Raw genomic sequence first — 21,023 nt, forward strand, 5'->3', positions numbered from 1 at the left:
TGAGCGCAATCTGAGTTTTTGATCTCTGTATTCTAATGTTTGGGTTTACTGTTCAAGGTGATATATATGGTCTCAAAATATATTGAAAATGTTGATCAAATTATAAAATCTAATAGTATTGATGAAATGCAATTTTTAACTGAGTTGTAAATTCACTAGTCAGGTCCCCCATCAACATTTGCATGATTCTGAACAAGAGTATAAATTGAGGACCACATAGTATTTGTCTCTTAAAATTATAAATGAAGCTGTGTAACTTAAATATTTTATTCTCTTATCTTGACAAATATATCTTCATAACAACCTGGAAGGCCCGCTCTGTGTTGAGAATTCTCTGACTCTATGGAGTTCCATGACAAAACATGGCAATGCAGGAAGAGTTGGCCCCTGACCTCCATGTTGCCCCCTTCCTGTCCCCACCCCTGAATTTGTTCTGCACCGTGAGGAGCCTGGCTCCTATATGTGTGGGCTCCCTACCTCACATGCTGAAGCTCTGTCTACCCCTGGCATACACTGTTGTGCAGTTCACCTGTGTGAGATCAGAGTCCTGAGCAAGCCCTAGAATTAGACTCGGAGCTATTTGGGCTATTTTGGCATCAGAAGCATGTCTAGAAGGGGGCATGGGCTCTGGTTGGGCGCATTGTCTTGGCATCAGGGATTCTTACTCAATGGGGAGAGACAGCCAGTAGAAGGCCAGAGTAGAGTCCTCTAAAGTGTGGGCCCAGGGCAGGGGCTCTGGCCTAGAGAGAACTGTATTGCCTCTATATGTAAAGTTCTCTTTCAAATTTCATTTTTCTTCCAACAGTTTAAATTGAAAGTGAATAAGGAATAGATTCAAGAAAAAGGATTGAATAACATCAACACGATTTTTTATTAAAAAAACAACACGCTGGTGACTAGAACCGGAAGTAGTTGTTAGCTGCCCTCAAGTTGGCCCCTGACTCATGGCAGCCCCATGCACAACAGACCCAAATGTTGCCCAGTCTAATACCATCCCCATGATTGATTGTAGATAGGACTGTTGTGATTCACAGGGTTTTCATTGGCTGATTTTTGGAAGTGGCTTGCCAGGTCTTTCTTCCTAGTCTGTCTTAGTCTGGAAGCTCTGTGGAAACCTGTTCAGCATCATAGCAACACACAAGCCTCCCGACAGACTGGTCTTTCAGAGTATATGAAAAATCTACAGGGGAAAAAAAGATCTTATTTAATGGTAAAACTTTAAAAACATTCCTGTTAAAGTTGAGAACAAGTTAAAGATGCCGACTCTTGTCCCTGTCTTCAATGTTGTACTACAGGCCCTATTCGTTATAAAACAAGGGGGAGCGGAAATAAGGTATAAGACTTAGAAAAAAACCTGAACTCAACTGATAAATCTTGAGATCTTTAGAAGTGGGACTGGAGTTATGTGCTTCCTGATGTATACCACCTCTGAATTATTCTTGCAAGAACAGGCAAGCAAACAAAAACAAATGAAATACCAACTCAGTAAAGCCTCTAGATTTACCAGCCTGTAATTTGTTAACAGCATTCACCATGAAGATAAAATCAGCCTAATCACAAAGTTGGGGAAGAATAATGAATACACCGTGCACTGCCAAAAGAACAAATCTGTCTTGGAAGAGGTACAGCCAAAATGTACCTTAGAAGTGAGGATGGTGACACTTTGTCTCACATACTTTGGACATGTTATCAGGAAGGATCAGTCCCTGGAGAAGTACATCATGCTTAGTAGAGGGTCGTGGAAAAAGAGGAAGACTCTCAATGAGATTGATTGACACAGTGGCTGCAACAATAGGCTTAAGCATGGCAATGATGATGAGGATGGCACAGGACCAGGCAGTGCTTCGTTCTGTTGTACGTAGGGTAGCTATGAGTCGGAACCAACTCTATGGCACCTAACAACAACAATCACAAAGTGGGAAATTATATAGGACAGATGATTTAGACTCTTCAGATGGCATGGGCAAAGACTTGTCATATGAAACAAATGCAACGTGACAATCATATTTGAATCTTGATTTGAATAAACCAACTATAGAAAGGCACTTCTGAGATAGAAAATTGAACATGTAATAGGTATTAGATAATATTAAGGACTTATTAAATTTATTGATTATATAATGATGTATTTATGTTAAAAAAAGGCAAAGAACATGGCTTATCTGTTAGAAATACATATTGAAGTATTTTTGGGTGAATAATGTCTGGGGGAGAAGGAATAGATAAAATGACAAATTGTTGAGGCTGGGTGCTAGGAAGAAAGGGAGTCGTATTGTTTCTCGTGTTTGTTTAAAAATTTCCATGTTAAACTTTATTTTTTAAAAATATAAAAATGTTAAATAAAATTTAAGGATAAATCTTAGAGGACATACAGAGAAAATATTGGAATAACAGAATTTAGCAAGATTTTTGGACAAGATTAGTGTTCTATATCAACAGTGTTACAATATCCCAGAATTAACCAAATTGTGGGGGGCCGGGAGGGGGGAGTGTAAAAAACAAAACTATAAAACTAGGAAAAGAGAATAGAAAATAAACTTAATGACTTCAGGATGGGGAGGATTTCTTAAGCAAGACACAAAAGAGCAGAGATCATAATCAAAATAATAATAAAATGATAAATTTGGCTACATTGAAACTAAAACCTACAAAAAGAGGACAAAATCTGTAAACCTAGAGGACAAAAAGTTGAAGACAAGTGTCACCTGGGAGAAGATATTTGCAATGGTTAAATAAATAAGGTCAGTATATGAGTAGGAATCGACTCGATGGCAGTGGGTTTGGGTTTTATCTGAAGATCTACAGATCATTGAGAGAAAGAAAACCAATAGCGAACTTTAGAAAAGGTAAGAATGGCATTTCACAGAAGAGGAAATCACCTGGTTTAATAAACATGAAAAAATGCACCACTCTTTAATTGTAAAAAAAAAAAAAAAAAAAATCCGTTGCGGTGGAGTCGATTATGCCTCATAGCAACCCTATAACAACACAGGGTAGAACTGCCCCATAGGGTTTCCAAAGAGAGCCTGGTGGATTCGAACTGCCAACTTTTTGGTTAGCAGCCATAGCTGCTAGGGAATTGTTAGGGAAATGTAAATTATGGTCACACCCTTCACTGAGGCAAATATTTATAATGTCTGACCATATCTAATGTTTTTGTGAATGTTGAGCAAAGAGAACTCAAATCACTATTACAGGGTAAACTGGTATAACTTGGCCAGTATTAACATTGAAAATTTGCCTACTCTATGACCCAGCATGTATCTTAGCATATATCTTAAAGACATTTTTGCATACATGCACAAGGAGACTCATTCAAAGATATATTTTATGTAACAGTAAAAAATCGGGAATAATCCACTGTCTATCAGTAGGGAAATGGAAAAAGAAATTGTGATATATCCTTCGAGGAAATACCATATAACAGTTAAAACGCAGATGTTAGATGCAGAGTGGATTCCGACTCCTATACGGAGTAGAACTGCCCCATCCGGTTTTCTAGCCTATAATCATAGGGACCCCATGTGACAGCAGAATTGCCCTATAGGGTTTTCTTGGCTACAGTCTTTACGGCAGCAGATTTCCAAATCTGTCTCCGTAGGAACCCGATGGTGGGTCCCATACGTAGCGTCACTAGGGGACAGGGGATGCGGATTGCACTCCCTGACAATCAGAGGGGGTGACACCAAAATAACCCCAGGGGGTGTGGTGACCGCTACCGGGCCGGAGCCGCCGGGGGAGGGGCCACCCGCCACCCCGTGCGGTAGCTCGTACCGCCTGATCAGCGGCCAGTCAGGGTGCGAGCCGCCGGGCTCCAGCGCCAGCCACGGGGCGGAGAGCGTCTCCGTCTCGGCCAATGGGAGCGTGGAGGGGCCGCGGGGGGCGGGGCCGGGAGGGGGGAACATCACCGCGCGGCGCTCGGCTCGGCGCGGGGGTGGGGCGCGGCAGGATGGCTCGGCACGCGGCGGGGAGGGTTCGCGGGCCGGTCCGTCCCACCCCTGGCGGGGAGTGGTGGTGACAGAGGGGGCTACCGCACTGGGTGGCTGTTGACCCCATCACCAACCTTTTGGTTAGTAGTCGAGCCTTAACCGTTGAGTTACTAGGGCTCTTTAAAACACAAAAAACACAGGTAGAACCTAAAAAAGTAATGAATGAGAAAAGTGATTTGGAGAACATTATTGAGTATGGTACATTGCTGTACATTTGAAACCTAAAACAACACTAAATGTATGTATCTGTAAACATGTATTTAAACACGGTAAAAGCAAAAATAAAAACGGACTTTAACGATACCCACAGGCAGTTCTATTCTGTTCTATAGGGTAGCTATGAGTCGGAATCGACTCGACGGCAACGGGTTTGGTTTTTGGTTTTCCGAATAAAAATTAAAATCTTAAAAAATAAGGAAAACTTGCTGGAGTTCAGTCATGGCGATTTTTTTTTTTTTAGTTGATTAAGGTGTGTGGGGAAACCCTGGTGGCGTAGTGGTTAAGTGCTACGGCTGGTAACCATAAGGGTCAGCAGTTCGAATCCGCCAGGCGCTCCTTGGAAACTCTATGGGGTAGTTTTACTCTGTCCAGTAGGGTCGCTATGAGTCGGAATCGACTCGATGGCACTGGGTTTGGTTTTCTGGTTTTCAGGTGTGTGGTGGATGCAGAATAAAAAAGTAGCTGATTTTATTTTTCTCTCAAGTTTTGAATTTGTCATTGTGTGAGAAAGCCTTACAAAATTCATCTTAAATGAAAACTAGTTATCTGATGACAGAAGGAATTACTTTAATGTAAGGCGGTTTCCTGACATTTTCCTGGACTTGGGTCCCAGGGCTATTTGTATGCTGTGGATTATGTAACTTGTTGTAATCATCTAGCCACGAGGAGTTTGGAGAATTCTGGGAAGCACTTCTGTTGTGTTAGTAACCATGGGAGAGATACCCACTTGGTCTTAGAGGGATACGTGTTTTTTCCTGGTAGGGCAGAGTATTTTAAATATTCACTGGCTGCTGAAATGCTTTAAAAAGAAATACTATATAGTATTTTCACTTGGATGGGTGTGAATTTCTCAGTAAACTGCTTTGTTTCCTGGGCAAGTCAAAATTGTAATCTTAAATTTTAGTAACAAAAGGATTGGGAATTTATTGTAGGGTTTCGTGTAGGCTCTGGAGCGTTCACTACTAAATGTTATGCTTTAGAAATGCATCCTAAGGAAATATTTGGTCACGGGGAGTTTGTTATATTTTATGTTAGCTTTGTTTAAAATGTTTTAACTAGGCTTTCTAGAAATATCATTTATAGCACTGCTTACTTTTTTTTTTTTTTTACTTCAGACACTGTACCAGTAAGGGCCATTTCCAACTAACGATTGTGGAAAAACAGTTCGTGTTTTTTCTTTTACACAGACTTATGTATATGGAGAATTTTACATTGATAGCGAATTATTAGTAAAAATTAAATCAAATGTACCCTGTTAGTCCCGAATTTTGTTACTTAGGAGATATCTAGTCGGTGGCATTAAGAAACATGTCCCTGGAACAAGCCAATTTGTTCAGCAAAGGGATTTACTTTTCATTTTCAAATATTATCAATACATTTTGTTTAACTAAAGCTGTGCGTTCAGTGTCTCCCCTTAAAAGGACGGAATAGAAAAGTACTGAAAACTCCAAAAGGGAAATGTTCACCCAGAGACTGGTTTATATTAGCTTAGCTCCGGACGTTCCCTTTTCTGGTTTACACAAGCCTCAAGTGCAGTAGAAACTGTCTTCTTTCGGCCACCGTCTCGTCAGCGTTACGGAGTATTTTGTCCGCCTACCGCCGCCGTCCTAGATATTAGTCACCGAGTTCCAGGCTAAGGGAACGTGTGTTTTAGTGAAGCCGGCTGGCGTTGCCGGCACCATGGAGTCGCCTTTTAGCCCGGGACATCACCTCTCTCACAGGCCGGAGGAAGATTGGGGTGAGTGGGATCTGAGGATGTACCAGGGGTGGCTTGGGTCCGCTTCTCCGGGGTTTTTCCTCCCTACTTCCGCCCATTCGTGGTGACAGGTGTGGACTAACCCTGCCTGGGGAGCACGGGCCACTCTTCCCTCCCGTCCTTGGTAGTGGAAGAGTCTAGTAGAATCGGTCGGTTTCGGTCCTGGACACAGCGACAGTAAAGTGTTGCCTAGTTGGAATTATTACCGTTTTCCAACGTTGGTTTCCCGTTGGGAAAAGTACCAGGTTTCCCGTTGGGGAAAGTACCGGGTGATCATTTTGTGGGGCGAAAACTTGACGTTGCGAGGAAACGTTGGGCAGGATGTCTGCGACCACCAAAAAGGCTGCAAACTCTTTTCACAGAGTGGGGGATGTGGGCGGTGATCGCTGTGGAGTGTGTTTGTACGTGTGTGTGGTGTGAGACAGAATGTGAATGTATATAGGAAATCCTCATCTCACAACTTCCATTGTTGGTCTAGGCTGTTGTCCATCTTGGCCGAGTAGCAAAACACCCAGGCACCTGACCTCGAGTCCCTTGACCTAACTAACAGTTGTAAGCTGATAAGATCCTGGCAGCTGTACAGATACAGTTTTGAATTCTCTTGTTACGCATGTTTTGTTTGGTTGGTTTTGGTGGCCGGGGACAGCGAATGGGATATGATGTAGTTGGAATGAGAATGGAGAAGCTTTATTTGTCATCCAAGTGTTTAGAGGATTTTTTTTTCTTCTCTTGATTTCAAGACACAATACTAACACTGTATTTGGGTTCCAGTGTGAATTTGGGATTGTGTACGTCGCCCTGTAGTAAGCCTCCACGATTCATTGGAATTTGGGGGGATCCCAGACTGATCTTCAGCTTTCCCCCTTGGCGTTCTTAGTGGCCAGTGGGATCTTAATTCTATTTATTTGAACTAAAGCCCTCTTTTGATTTTCCAAGGCAGAACTTCTCTAAAATTATATTCTGTTAGAGATTTACTTCAATCCTTGGGTCAGTTTTCTAGAGTTGCTGGAAAAAAATTTAGACTATTGCCTGTGCATTTTCTCAAGCCAAATGTAGTAGTCATAATAATAGTTACCATTTGTTTAGCATTTTATTTATACCAGGCACCATGCTGTGCCCTTTATGTGCATTATTTATTTAATCCTCACAACAGTTCAGTGAGGTAGGTATTATTATATTACAGTTGACGAAACTGAGGCTGAGAGAGGATGAATGCAAATAAATGCCCAGGGTCTCAGAGCTAATGAGTGGCAGAGGCAGGATCAGAGCTAGGTTTGTCTGCCTCCAGAGCCTCTGCCCCTAGTCACTATTCTATAATGCTTTTTCTAAATTATCTTTATAGATTTGATTTTTCCTGAGAACCCCCCCCCCCAGTTATGAACAAATCTGTATTACTGCATTTCATAGTTATGATTTCTTCTCTCGGTTTGTTAACTTATTGTATTTTCATTATGTTTCTTATTATATTTTGTGTTCTGATACACAGGCATTTTCCTGACTAATCTGGTCAATTATTCCAAATCTTAATGAAAACAACTTGATCTTTAACAGAGAGCATTCAGTTCTTTGTAGTTGGTTCACTGACTCAACTCTCTCAGGTATCCTGCCCCTCCCTGAATGTGCTCATTTCCCAGAGTTCTCCAGGCTTTCTTTTCCAGACTGTTAAAACAGTTACTTCTTAGTTGAACACTTTAATTCTGTTTTCTTAGGTGTTAAGTAAATAGGACAGATTTCGCAGGCATTAAAGTGAAATACTACTATCTGTTAGTGTTTCTCAGTAAATATCAATTTGTTCTCTGGGAGTATCTGTTTTGAGGGTTTAAGGCCTTCACTGATTCATTAAAAAAATTTTTTTTTCTTTAAATATTAGAAGTTATTTTTTTCTTTTTTTATTAGAAGCTAGCCAGCTAAAATTTAAAAATAAGATCACGTAGTTCCTGTGACTAACAACTTTATATAATTTAAATAAAGTGATTTGCTCTGGACAGCCTGTGTTAGGGTGAGCTTTTCTTTTTCCCTTGAAATTGGGTGATGAAATCTGAATCATTCAGAGCAGGGACCTGTAAACTTTTTCTGTAAAGGGGGTCACGTGGTTTCTGTTGTAGTGCAAAAGCAGATGGAGACAATGCAAACAAATGAGCATGGCTGTGTTCCAATCCAACAAAACCATATTTAGGAACAACGAAGTTTGAATTTTGTATCTTTTCTCTTGTGTTCTTCTTTTGATTTTTTTTTTTCTAGCCATTAAAAATGTAAAAGCCATTCTTAGCCCTGGGGATGTACAAAAACAAGTGTTTAGAGGAATGAAAGAGTTAAGACAAGTAAATTCAAAGTAAGGGATTTTGTTTTAAATTGTGGCAGAAAGTTTTTTTGTTTGTTTTGTTTTCATCATGAGATCATTTCCCTCTCCTTTTATAAAATAGCAAATTTTCAGGCATTTGGCAAAGTCATGAGTACAGAATTCTAGTGTATATCACATAGGCATATTATTGGGAATATAATACTTAGGTGTACTGTGATGGCCTTTGGTACCTAGAAAGTGTTACTGTTTTGTATAGAAAACAATTCATGGAAAGACTATACAGTATTATCTAGATATCACTTCGAAATGATAATAATAAAAGATGGGCCTTGAGATTTCAACAGCCAGGTTTAAATCTCACATTGTCAGAATTTACCACCTTCTCCTTTCTCCCCATTGTAGTCATCTTCTGATTCCTTGATGAAATATTTTAAAAACTAATGGGAACTGCTCTATGTACATTTCTCTAGTTTTTTTTTTTTCTTTTTCTCACTCTTGCTCTCTCGTTTGCTTGCTTGCTAGCTTGCTTGCATTTGTGCAAAAACCACTTCTTTGCCACACATAAGGTGTATGTGCCAAGATCAGAAGCTTCCATCTGCCCCTGTGGTTTCTTTTATATCTTCAGTCTCTTCTGTGAAAGTTCCCTTCACCCTCTTGAAAGTTGGCCTTCCTCTGGTGACACTACTTTCCCTAAAGCCCTGGTGAGTGGTGGCTATTTTCATTCTTAAAGCTTTTTACCTTAGGACCCCGAAGGTGGGGTTGGTGTCTTCCTTGGTCTTCACTGCTACTGTTCAGGGAGAGAGAGAGAGACCTCATGAGTTGTAACCTGATGCTTCCCTAATAAAACCCGTAATCGTGAGTATTGTTGGTGAGTTCTGTATAGCCCTTGCAGTGAATTATCGAACCCAGCAGAGAAGCAGAAAGTGCTGTGGGAAGGACGGTTGATGTCAGATAAAGATAAGCAGAGAGAGGAGACATGTCTGACCTCTGCCTCATAGGAATCAGCCTTGGGCTGCTGATCTTGATTTCTCCTTCCCTTTTCTGAATTTGGGGGACATCAGATGACTCCGCCAAGTCATTTTTACAGTGACCCCATAGGACAGAGTAGAACTGCCCCAATAGGCTTCCAAGGCTGAAATCCATGCAGAAGCAGACTGCCACATCTTTCTCCTGAGAAGGGGCTGGTGAGTTCAAACCGCAGACTTTTTGGTTAGCAGCCCAGTGCTTTAACCACTGTACCACCAGGGCACCTTATTCTCCTTTACTGCTCCCTAAAAACATCCCGGTTGAAATCTCACATTGTCAGAATCTACCACCTTTTCCTTTTCTCTGTTGCAGTCATCTACTGATTCCTGGATCACCCCCTCCTCACTTTTTGAAAAATTTTAGCTCCTAGCTCAGTGTCACATTCTCCAATACTACTTCTGTCATGATTCTTGCATGATTTCAGTTCCTCAGAGAGGAACCCTCTAATACCCTGATATCTCATTTCTTGGTCCTCTCCACCAGTGATCTTGCCTTCCACCCTGTCTCAGCCATTTCCTCTTCTGGTAATGACTCCGAGCCTTGTCCTGAGTTAATTTCAGTTTCAAACACCCCGCTCTGACTATTACTACCTCCTGTCTTACCAGTTCTTACTCGTTAGTGTTCCAATTCCAACAGTTCTTCAACCCTACTGAGATTCTACCACCTTTTCACTGTCCTTTATTCCTTTGTGTTATCACTTCCCCCTTAACCAGTTTAAATTCCACAGGCAATCATCCTAATCATTCCCTTGCTCACACCCGCAATAGCCTTGTCCCTCTCTTGCTTTGTAGTTCTCTTTTGATGAACTACAAAAAACCCAAACCCATTGCTCTAGAGCTGTAGAGTCGATTCCGACTTCTAGTGACCCTATAGAACTGAGTAGAACAGCCCCATAGGGTTTCCAAGGAGCGGCTGTGGATTCAAACTGCCGACCTTTTGGTTAGCAGCTGAGCTCTTAACCGTTGAGCCACCAGGAATGAACTACGATCCTGGTTAAATCCAATTCCATCTGTACTTGTGTAGCTAAATGTGGCTGGAAAAACAAAACAAAACAACTCAACCATGTTGACTGGTCTACTTTAAATTCATGATGCTAACCTGAAATAGGCCTTTAAGTGTTACCTGGCCGTTCACATTTCCCTGGTCCTCTAACTTTAATGATTATTTTATAAAATATCTTTCTACAAACCTCCAACTCCCTTCCAACTAAAGAGATCTATCACAAGGAAGGTCCTACTGCCTCATCTATCCACTCACTTGCTTAGTTGCTTTCCCTTCCGTTGCTCTGAGTGGATGGCCCTTTGCTCCTAGCTAGAGTCAGCCTCTTCCACTTGTGCTTTAGATCCCTCATCCCTTATTCAAGAATATTTCTTAAGCTATTCTTCCTTCTGTTTCCTGTGTCATCATTTTCCCCTCTTTTTACTAGTTCATCCCTATTAGCAAAGAATATGTAGTTACTTGTCTTATATGGGAGGATGTGTGTGTCGGGGCGGGGGTGGGGACAGCTCTCTTTAGAAGTTACTTCCCCTCTAGTTGCCTTTGCATTTCTCTTATTTTATGGCAGAACTCCTTCAAATAATTGCCCATACCTACTGACCCCAGTTTCTCTTCTCTCCTTTGCTTGACTACTCCGCTGAAACTGCTCTTTTTAAGGTTACCATTGACTTGCACTTTGCTAAAATCCAGAGGCCGGTTCTCATCTTACCAAACCCGTAAGGAATAAATGAATACATAAATGGCCAAGGGTAGGGGGCAGTGAGAAAGCTTGCTGAGCAGACTAAAATCAGTAATTACTATAGTTTACCACTGTTAAACCATAAAAAGCAAAACAAAATAAAAAACCAAAATCCATTGGCATCAAGTTGATTCCGACTCACAGTGACCCTACAGAACAGAGTAGATTTGCCCCACAGGGTTTCCAAGGCTGTGATCTTTACGGAAGCAGACTGCTACACCTTTCTCCCACAGAACAGCTGTGGGTTCGAACCACCGACCTTTCAGTAAGCAGCTGAGCACTTAACCAACCACTGTTAAGGAAACTCTAAATATTAATTGTCTGAGATTGGCAAAAAGGATATAGGGGAAGGAAATAGGTTTAGGGATACTTTAGAGCCAGTTTCTCATGGATCGTTTTAGTTTCTTAGCGCAACGAAGAAGACAAATGAACAAATCTGTCTTGGAAGAAATATAGCCAGAATGCTTCTTAGAAGTGAGGATGGCAAGACTTCGTCTCACACACTTTGGACATGTTATCAGGAGGGACCAGTCCCTGGAGAAGGACATCATGCGTGGTGAAGTAGAGGGTCAGTGAAAAAGAGGAAGACCCTCAACAAGATGGACTGACACAGTGCCTGCAATCATGGGCTCAAGCATAACACCGATCGTGAGGATGGCACAGAATTGGGCTGTGTTTTGTACAGTTGTACATAGGGTCATTATGAGTCGGAACCGACTCGATGTCACCTAGCAACAGCAACAGTGCTGTTGTGATAGAAATACCACACGTGGGTGGCTTTAATGGACAGAAATTAATTTTCTTACAGTTTAGGAGGCTAGCAGTCTGGGTTCAGGAAGGCTTTCTCTCTCTGCTGGCCCTCTTGGCTCTGGAGGAAGGTCTCTTTTCAGCGTCTGTTCCTGGGTTCTTTAGTGATACCCAGGTGTCGTGGCATCTGTTTTACCCCATCTGTGCTTACTTCCTTCTGTGCCTAATCTGCTCTCTTATATCTCAAAAGTGATTGGTTTAAAAGAGGCTCTGCACTGATACGGTCTCGTTAGCATAATGAAGAAAAGACCCTATTCCCAAATGAGATTACATCCACAGGGTTAGGAGTTATAGCACATATTTTTGGTGGATGCAATTCAATCTGTAACATGGATTTTTCTGGGATGTTCTGTAAGTATACTAGTGTATTTATCTACCCACCTTCAGTTTTTTAAGTGTTCAAAACCACAGAAAAGGTGAAAGATCAGTACAGTGATAACCTGTATTTGCCTCATCTAGATTTACCAACTGCTGATATCCTGCCATACTCATTTTGTCTCTCGGTATTAACCACACTTCCCTCCTCCACCATCTGTAAGCAGGCTGCAGATGTTTTATGATACTTCGCTCCTAAATACTTCAACATGTATCTTCGAAGAACAAGGAAATTTTAATTGTAAAAAATATGTAACACAGCATTTGCCAACGTAACATTTTTTAGGTGTACAATTTAGTGACATCAGTTACATTAACCATGTTGTACAGCCATCACTGATAAAACCCAAAAAACCCAAACCCGTTGCGGTTGAGTTGTTTCCACCTCATAGTGACCCTATAGGACAGAGTACAACTACCCCATAGGGTTTCCAAGGAGGGGCTGGTGGATTTGAACTGCCCATCTCCTGGTTAGCGGCCATAGCTCTTAACCACTACCCCACGAGGGCTCTTACCATCACCATAAACAGAAACTCAGTGAGTCCTAAACAATGACTCCACCTTTCCCTTTCCCTCCTGGCCTTAATAAAAAAAAAAAAAACCTGTTGCGGTGGAGTCGATTCTGACTCATAGCAACTCTATAGGACAGAGTACAACTGCCCCACAGAGTTTCCAAGGAGCGCATGGTGGATTTGAACTGCTGACCTTTTGGTTAGCAGCTATGGCTCTTAGCCACTACGCCACAGGGGTTTCTTTGGTTCCCTGTATTGCCAGTGCTAGATATATTTTTAAAAGCACGAATTCATATTAATACAGTTCAAAGGCAATACCACATGGTTCTACTTCATTTCCTTCTATTATATACTTGTATCTCCTCTCCTGAAGAGCCCTGGTGGCACACTGGCTAAAGCACTCGGTTGCTAACTGAAAGGTCGGTGGTTCTAACACACCATCTCCTCCACAGGAGAAAGATATGGCAGTCTGGTCCCATAAAGACTGACAGCCTTTCTTCTCCCTGTGTGAAAATCTTGTAAAGTGTAGGGTCAGAGACTCAATGAGATGAGTCGACACGATGGCCGCAACAGTGGGCTCAAGCATAACAACAATTGTGAGGACGGCACAGGACCGGTCAGCGTTTCATTCTCCTGTACATAGGGTCGCTATGAGTCAGAATCGACTCGCTGGCACCTAGCAGCAACAATCATATCAGTGTATTTACTTATTTTTGTATCTTATATATATAGTACACTTCCAAATAATTTCAGAATTACTGCACTAATTTTGGAGCCCTGGTGGCAGAGTGGGTTAAGAGCTTGGCTGCTAACCAAAAGGTCAGCAGTTCAAATCCACAACAACTCCTTGGAAACCCTATGGGGCAGTTCTACTCTGTCCTATAGGGTCACTATGAGTCGAAATCAACTTGATGGCAATGGGTTACACTAACATTACTAACAATAACAACCTACCTAGAACTTCTTTACAGTTCTTTTTGCCCCTGTATTTTACTGTAGGGTACTGTATTTCTTAAATTAACTCTTTTTTTCAGTGTTGTTATATTATCAATTTGATGCAAAGTTAGTATCATTTGTTTCTGTTTGTATTCAATTTCAGCACTTGCTGTTTAAATTATTTTTTATATAATTTTATTTTTTTCATATGTAAAGCATTTACATGACTTGAAAGTTAAAGGAAAAAAAAAATCTAAAAAGATACACTTAGGAGTCTCACTTTATCCCTGACCCTCCATCCAGCATACACCCCCCATCCCATCCCCTTTAGGTATGCATTTATTAATTTCTGGCTTATCTTTCCTATGTTTCTTTTTGCAAAAAACAAAAAAAAAATTCTTATTTTTATTTTCTTATGCAAAATATAGCATATAATGTACTGTAATATATGCATTATAATATATACTGTTTTTATCTTCATTTTTTTATTTAACATTATAACTTGTAAATCATTCCATATCAGTTCATAGAGATCTTTCTCATTCTTCTTTTTAACAGCTGCATAGAACTCCAGTGTTTGCATGTGCCCTGTGGGTGGGCACTGAGGTTGTTTTCAACATTTTGCTATTATAAATAATAAAACTTGAGTGAATAACTTTGTCTATATCTTGTTTCAATTTGTGAAGGTGTATCTGCATGGTAAATTTCTTGATGTGGAGTTGTTAAGTCAAAGAATGAGGTAGGAGGAAAACTGAGTGAGTATGGTATTTGTAGCCAAGTGAAGAAAATGATTCAATTAGTATGAGAGGCTCAACTGATCAACTGTGTCAAATGCTGCTGACAGGTCAAATAAGATGAGACTGAAACATACCATTGAATTTAGCAATGGGGAGATCATTGGTGACATTGGTAATAGTGCTGTATGGGGGAGCTTGATGAAGCAGGTTCAAGAAAGAATGGGAGGAAAGAAATGGGAGATGGCAGATAGCGAGCTCTGGGGCACTCTTTCAGGGACTTTCACCCTGTAACTACAGTGCATAACCGCAGTCATCTATAGGCATGTTCTTCAGCTCTGCCGCTGAATTTAAGGTAGTCATTTTCCGATAATTGTATGAATAGCCTGTTATTACTGATGCATATGAAATCTTTTGCTGTAGACTATTTTGTTTTAGTTTGGGGAGGCGTACTTGTCCTTGTTGTTAGGTTTTGTTGAGTCGGTTCCGACTCATAGCGACCCCATGCACAACAGAACGAAACACTGCCCGGTCCTGCGCCATCCTTACAATCATTGTTATGCTTGAGCTCATTGTTGCAGCCACTGTGTCAATCCACCTCGTTGAGGATCTTCCTCTTTTCCGCTGACCCTGTACTCTGCCAAGCATGATGTCCTTCTCCAGGGACTGATCCCTCCTGACAACATGTCCAAAGTATGTAAGACGCAGTCTCGCCATCCTTGCTTCTAAGGAGCATTCTGATTGTACTTCGTCTAAGACAGATTTGTTCTTTCCTTTGGCAGTCCATGGTATATTCAATATTCTTCACCAACACCACAATTCAAAGGCGTCAACTCTTCTTTGGTCTTCTTATTCATTGTCCAGCTTTCACATGCATATGATGTGATTGAAAATACCATGGCTTGGGTCAGGCGCACCTTATTCTTCAAGGTGACATCTTTGCTCTTCAACACTTTGAAGAGGTCCTTTGCAGCAGATTTGCCCAATGCAATGCGTCTTTTGATTCCTTGACTGCTGCTTCCATGGCTGTTGATTGTGGATCCAAGTAAAATGAAATCCTTGACAACTTCGGTCTTTTCTCTGTTTATCATGATGTTGCTCATTGGTCCAGTTATGAGGATTTTTGTTTTCTTTATGTTGAGGTGCAATCCATACGAAGGCTGTGTTCTTTGATCTTCATTGGTAAGTGCTTCAAGTCCTTTTCACTTTCAGCAAGCAAGGTTGTGTCATCTGCGTAACGCAGGTTATTAATGAGTCTTCCTCCAATCCCGGTGCCCTGTTCTTCTTCATATAGTCCAGCTTCTCGGATTATTTGTTCAGCATACAGATTAAATAGGTATGGTGAAAGAATACAACCCTGACGCACACCTTTCCTGGCTTTAAACCAATCAGTATCCCCTTGTTCTGTCCGAACAACTGCCTCTTGATCTATGTAAAGGTCCCTCATGAGCACAATTAAGCGTTCTGGAATTCCCATTCTTCACAGTGTTATCCATAGTTTGTTATGATCCACACAGTTGAATGCCTTTGCATAATCAATAAAACACAGGTAAACATCCTTCTGGTGTTCTCTGCTTTCAGCCAGAATCCATCAGACATCAGCAATGATATCCCTGGTTCCACGTCCTCTTCTGAAACTGGCCTGAATTTCTGGCAGTTCCCTGTCGATATACTGCTGCAGCCGTTTTTGAATGATCTTCAGCAGAATATTGCTTGCGTGTGATATTAATGATATTGTTCTATAATTTCCACATTTGGTTGGATCACCTTTCTTGGGAATAGGCATAAATATGGATCTCTTCCACTCAGTTGGCCAGGAAGCTGTCTCCCATATTTCTTGGCATAGACGAGGGAGCACCTCCAGCGCTGCATCTGTTTGTTGAAACATCTCCATTGATAGTCCTTCAATTCCTGGAGCCTTGTTTTTTGCCAGTGCCTTCAGAGCAGCTTGGACTTCTTCCTTCAGCACCATCGGTTCCTGATCATATGCCACCTCTTGAAATGCCTTAGCCAAGTTAATAATAGACTGATAGAATAGTTCTCATGCATGTGAACTATGGAAATCACCACAACAGTTTCGGTGATATGATAAAGTGCTTGAGTTTCTAAAAGTGTTAGAAAAAACAGAACTTTCAGATTTACGGTAGTCAGCAGTTTTTGTCCTTGTCATCACTTTCACCCTTTTCTACAAAAAAAATTTCTATCCAGTCTATTGAAGAATGTTTTCTGATTCCATATATTTTATAATGAAACTTCTGTAGGAAACTGGGTTATGGTTAAATTTGCTATAATAAATAGAATGGTTTATGTGAGTGGGTCCTGTACTGTTTAGATAGAAAATTGGTTGTACCCTTAATTTAAGGCCTGGATGGCAAATACACAACACATGTTGTAAAAATGGCACGGCGGGGGCATCTGAGCTCCTCTAAGGAGGGGGAAGGAGCGTCACTGTCAGCAGCATCAGCCGCCTAAGTCAAACATGCTGTTTTACGTTTTATAAAATGTCTTAATTTTAATTCTAAAACCAAGGGTATTTCAGAAGTTCGTTAAACTATAGCAGGTTATTAAACGTACCTTTTTATATTATCTGTACAAAACCACTGCTCTAGTTATCCCTTGAAGTAGTGACAGAAAAATTCTGAGCATATCTACCATTCTTTATTACCTTTTATCCCTAACACCTTAGCTTTTAAAATATCCGACGTTGTGTTGAAAGGAACAATTTGCGTTTATTTATTCATCCTTGTTATTTTTAAACTATTGAATGGTGAAAAGCAGAGCATTATCCAGCTTTATTTTAAGTGAAAAAATTACTTTTGGAAATAATTGAATTTGTTTTTCGATGCCTTAACTATTACATGCAGCACACTAACATTAAAAACATTACTTACACTAAAAACCTTACTACACTCACACTCGCCTGGTTATATTCGTTATTGACCTGTGGGCTGATGGTATGCATTTATCCACAAACCCAGAAAAACCAAATCCACTGCCATTGAGTTGATTCCAACTCATAGCGACCCTATAAGACTGAGTAGAACTGCCTCCTAGGGTTTCCAAGGCTGTAATCTTATCTTTCCAGGAGCAGACTGCCACATCTTTGTGCCGTGGAGTGGTCGATGGGTTCAAACTGCCAGCCTTTCAGTTGGCTGCCAAGCGCTTTAACCACTGTGCCACCAGTGCTTCTTATTTATTCACAAGGGCCTTAATTTCCTCTAAGTAAACAGGAAATAGAGGTTAAAATGGAAATTGCCATCTCTGTCTTTGGAGAGCACAGCTGGGGATTTTACACAGTCATGACAATTACAGATTCTACTTTTTAATTAATATGCTTATAAACTTAGAACTATTTGTGCCTACTTGTTATCCTCACCCACCCATACATCTAGTCATTTGTAGAACAGCAGGATGTGGGAAAGAAGCTTTTCATGCATCTCTTTCCTCTGGTTCTTAATCTGTGAGGTGGAGATGAGACATTCCTCCACCCTCCAACCTTTTTACCAATCTGACACCAGTTGTCCCTCCCACGACACTCTCTACTTTTCTGCTGGGTTCGATAATTCGCTGCAGTGGCCACACAGAACTCGCAGACCATACTCACAGTTATGGGGTTTATTAGGGAAGTAACAGATTACAATTCAGGATCAGGAACGACCCAGGATACAGTTCTTCAATCAGGATAGCCTCTTCTCAGCCGTGCCCACAGGAAGGCCTCTTTCTGGCCCTCGGCCTCTCAGCCCCTCAGCCCCTCATCCTGGCTTCTGCTCTGCTTTGGCAAGTGTTACAAAGCCCTTTAGCTCTGCCAGTAAGTGCCCAGGGGCACCCCACTCTGCCAGCAAGCCTCCTGCCCAAAGGCTCTCAGCTCTCTTGTTCCATGGGTTGGTACACCCACTGTAACTACCTTGCTCTGTGGGCTGGGAAGCCTACTGCACCATCTCGTACTGGTCTCCTGGTTCTGCTGCCATTTTTCTGCCACTGCTTCTCGTTGTCTTATGCCATCTCTGTTGTTACAGCTCTCTGTCTCCTGGGTCTAGGAGGTTCTCAGCACAGGAACCCTGGGTCAAAAGGATGCATTCTACTCTCATCTCTCCTTCATGGTGGTCAGGTCCCCCCTTTGAGCCTTTGGGATGGCTCATTTTAAGCCTAGTGGGAATGGCAAAACTGACCAATTCCCTCGTTAGGGTTCCTTACACCTTATTTGCATGGTTCCACCCCCACAAGGATGCCATGTACCTTATTTACATCATTAGCAAGCTATCTGATCCCCTTGGTGGGCCAGAAGCACCTCATCTGTATAGCCCCATCCAGTCCTTATGTTGGATTCACGGAGACTGTGGCTAGAAGGGTCATATTAAGTAATTCATCACAAAGCACGTGTGCTGCTATAGTCCCCTCTTAATAGCATTGCTGATCAGCCATTTTTTGTTATTTCTTCTTAGGTCAGATATATCCTCAAAATTCTTGTTAGTAATGTTCTAGAAAGTCATTACCAATTAGTCAAAGATTGCATATGACATGAAATGTTTTTTAATTCTTGGTGGAAAGGTTTAGTTCACAAGATAAAAATTATGTGGAAAACAATACATAAATTAGAAATCAGCTATGAATTGGTTATCATCCACACTGTTAAGAGTTTATCAATTATAGTAATTGCTAATGAGAGACCCTCATAGAGCTAACATAGGGATACAGTATTGATTTGGTTGTCAAATCATTGAATTGATGATTGATCTCTATTCTTTTCTTTTGTCCAAAGATTCTGCCCTGTTTGCTGAACTTGGTTATCTCATGGACACTGCTGAATTGCAACTGGATGCAGCAAATGAAACTTCCGTAAGTATTCTGCAGCAGAGAAATACTGGATAATAAGATTTTAGTCTTTATTCTAATTATTGCAGATAGGTTTCAAGACAATAGGTTTAGGCTAGGTTATTTAAGTTAAAGCAACTTTTACCACTAAATATGAAAGTTAGTTGCCGTTTTATAGTTAGTAAATGTAGGGTTGTAGATATTGCGTCGGTTGTGGAACGAGGAGATTGTATTCTAATTTCATCTTTGGCCTCAGAGGTGGGTGACCTTGGAAAAGTCATTTAACTCCCTACTTCTTGGTTTTACAGATAGTTTACTCCTGAAGGGAAACAGCGTTAAGAGCTATATGTGAGGGAGGAAGGTGAGGCATAGATCCAGTCAAGGAGAATTTACCATCCTCTTTTTTAAAAGCTATGTATTCGTAGTGTAGAAAGCTCTGAAAATTAGATTGTCCTTTTTGTTTTTGGGTGGTTAGAAGCCAGTGTAAAAGCTATTATAGCAACATTTCGAGTTCTCAAAAATATCTTAGGTTTTTTTTTTTTTCCTGGATTAGTACACATGAAGCTGTTTGGGCTACAAAGAGCTCTTATTTTGTCTTATTCTTTAATGGATGAGGTGCTGTTTCAATTGGGAAGTAATTTAAGTGAGCAGAGTGATTTTATATGCACTTAATCATGATTGAATATTTATCACTTTTACCATTTTTTTAAAGCTCCTATTACCCTGAGTATAAAAATACGTAACGCTTGATTAGTTAGCTTCAGAAAACTGTGAATCAATAGAAGAGTTGACGCACATGAGATTTTTTTTTTTTAATCAGTGAATCAAATTTCAACGGTTTTGTTTAATCTGTGAGATGATTTAGAATGTGGTCTGTTGATTAAATTGGTGTTTAATATTGACTGATTGCCTAAGCAACCGATATTCTTTCGTATCCTACAGAGCCTTAAACATCAAGAGACAGTGTGGTGAATTGAAAAGATTGAGGGCAATATGGTTCTCATTTGATAACTAACATTGTTACCTTACACAAGTCCTTTAATCTTTCTCTTCCTTAGTTTTTCTATCATAAAATGATTAGATGATTTTTCAGGGTCCATTTTAGCTTTAAAATTGCATCATCATTCTTTCATTTAGAAGTAGAATTTCCCATGATAAGTTATTGAAGAGCTGGAGTACTCAAGTGCCAGTATGTTTCACTTCATGTAAAATGGGCCCGTTAAATTTACAACCAGATGAAATTCTTATGCTGTAAAAGGTATTTGATTTTTTTCGGCTGAGTACTGAGTCAGAAGGTTCCTTGAAGTAGGTCACGCCCACTATTGAACACGTTGCAGGATATTGCTAAGCACTCAGGTAAGCATCATTGCTAAATTTACTCATACGAAGAAAACTTAGGGGTTTTTTGGTTGCTGAAAGCGTAAGGCTGCTTAATTTTTTGATGTGTAGATTCAAATAAGAGAAAAAAGAAAGGAAATTGATTTCAAAAGTAATTCTTTCATGATTTTTTTTTTTTAATGTGAACATCTGCTCATGTGTCAACATTTACTTAGTTAAGGGCAATAGGAAAGGAGAACAGTTTCCCTTCTCGACTCTTAACTGTTTCTGTGACATTATATGTAAAAATAAAGCACATAATAGACATTTTGAAGTGATAATATTGTTCTAGAAATTATTAACATCATTTCTAATAATGACTAGATTAATCTTTACTTTTTGCCTGTGGCTTATTTTCTGTTCTATTGCTGTTTTATTATCTGTCACATTACGTTTATATTGACTGTGTTTTGATTTTATTGCTTTATTTACGTATTAAATTT

At 40.5% G+C, this 21,023-nt stretch overlaps 1 protein-coding gene across 1 annotated transcript in view; it reads left to right on the top strand.

Moving 5' to 3' along the window:
• Window positions 1-5,782: 5,782 nt before the first annotated feature.
• Window positions 5,783-21,023, top strand: part of ATF6 (activating transcription factor 6) — a 259,261-nt gene continuing 244,020 nt past the window's right edge. Inside the window, exons 1-2 of the mRNA XM_049881061.1 lie at window positions 5,783-5,946; window positions 19,151-19,227. Of these exons, the coding sequence (XP_049737018.1) occupies window positions 5,889-5,946; window positions 19,151-19,227 (135 nt within the window). The 5' untranslated portion in view covers window positions 5,783-5,888. The remainder of the gene's footprint in view (window positions 5,947-19,150; window positions 19,228-21,023) is intronic.

Source organism: Elephas maximus, chromosome 3 (assembly GCF_024166365.1).
Source record: "Elephas maximus indicus isolate mEleMax1 chromosome 3, mEleMax1 primary haplotype, whole genome shotgun sequence".
NCBI classification, from domain to species: domain Eukaryota; kingdom Metazoa; phylum Chordata; class Mammalia; order Proboscidea; family Elephantidae; genus Elephas; species Elephas maximus.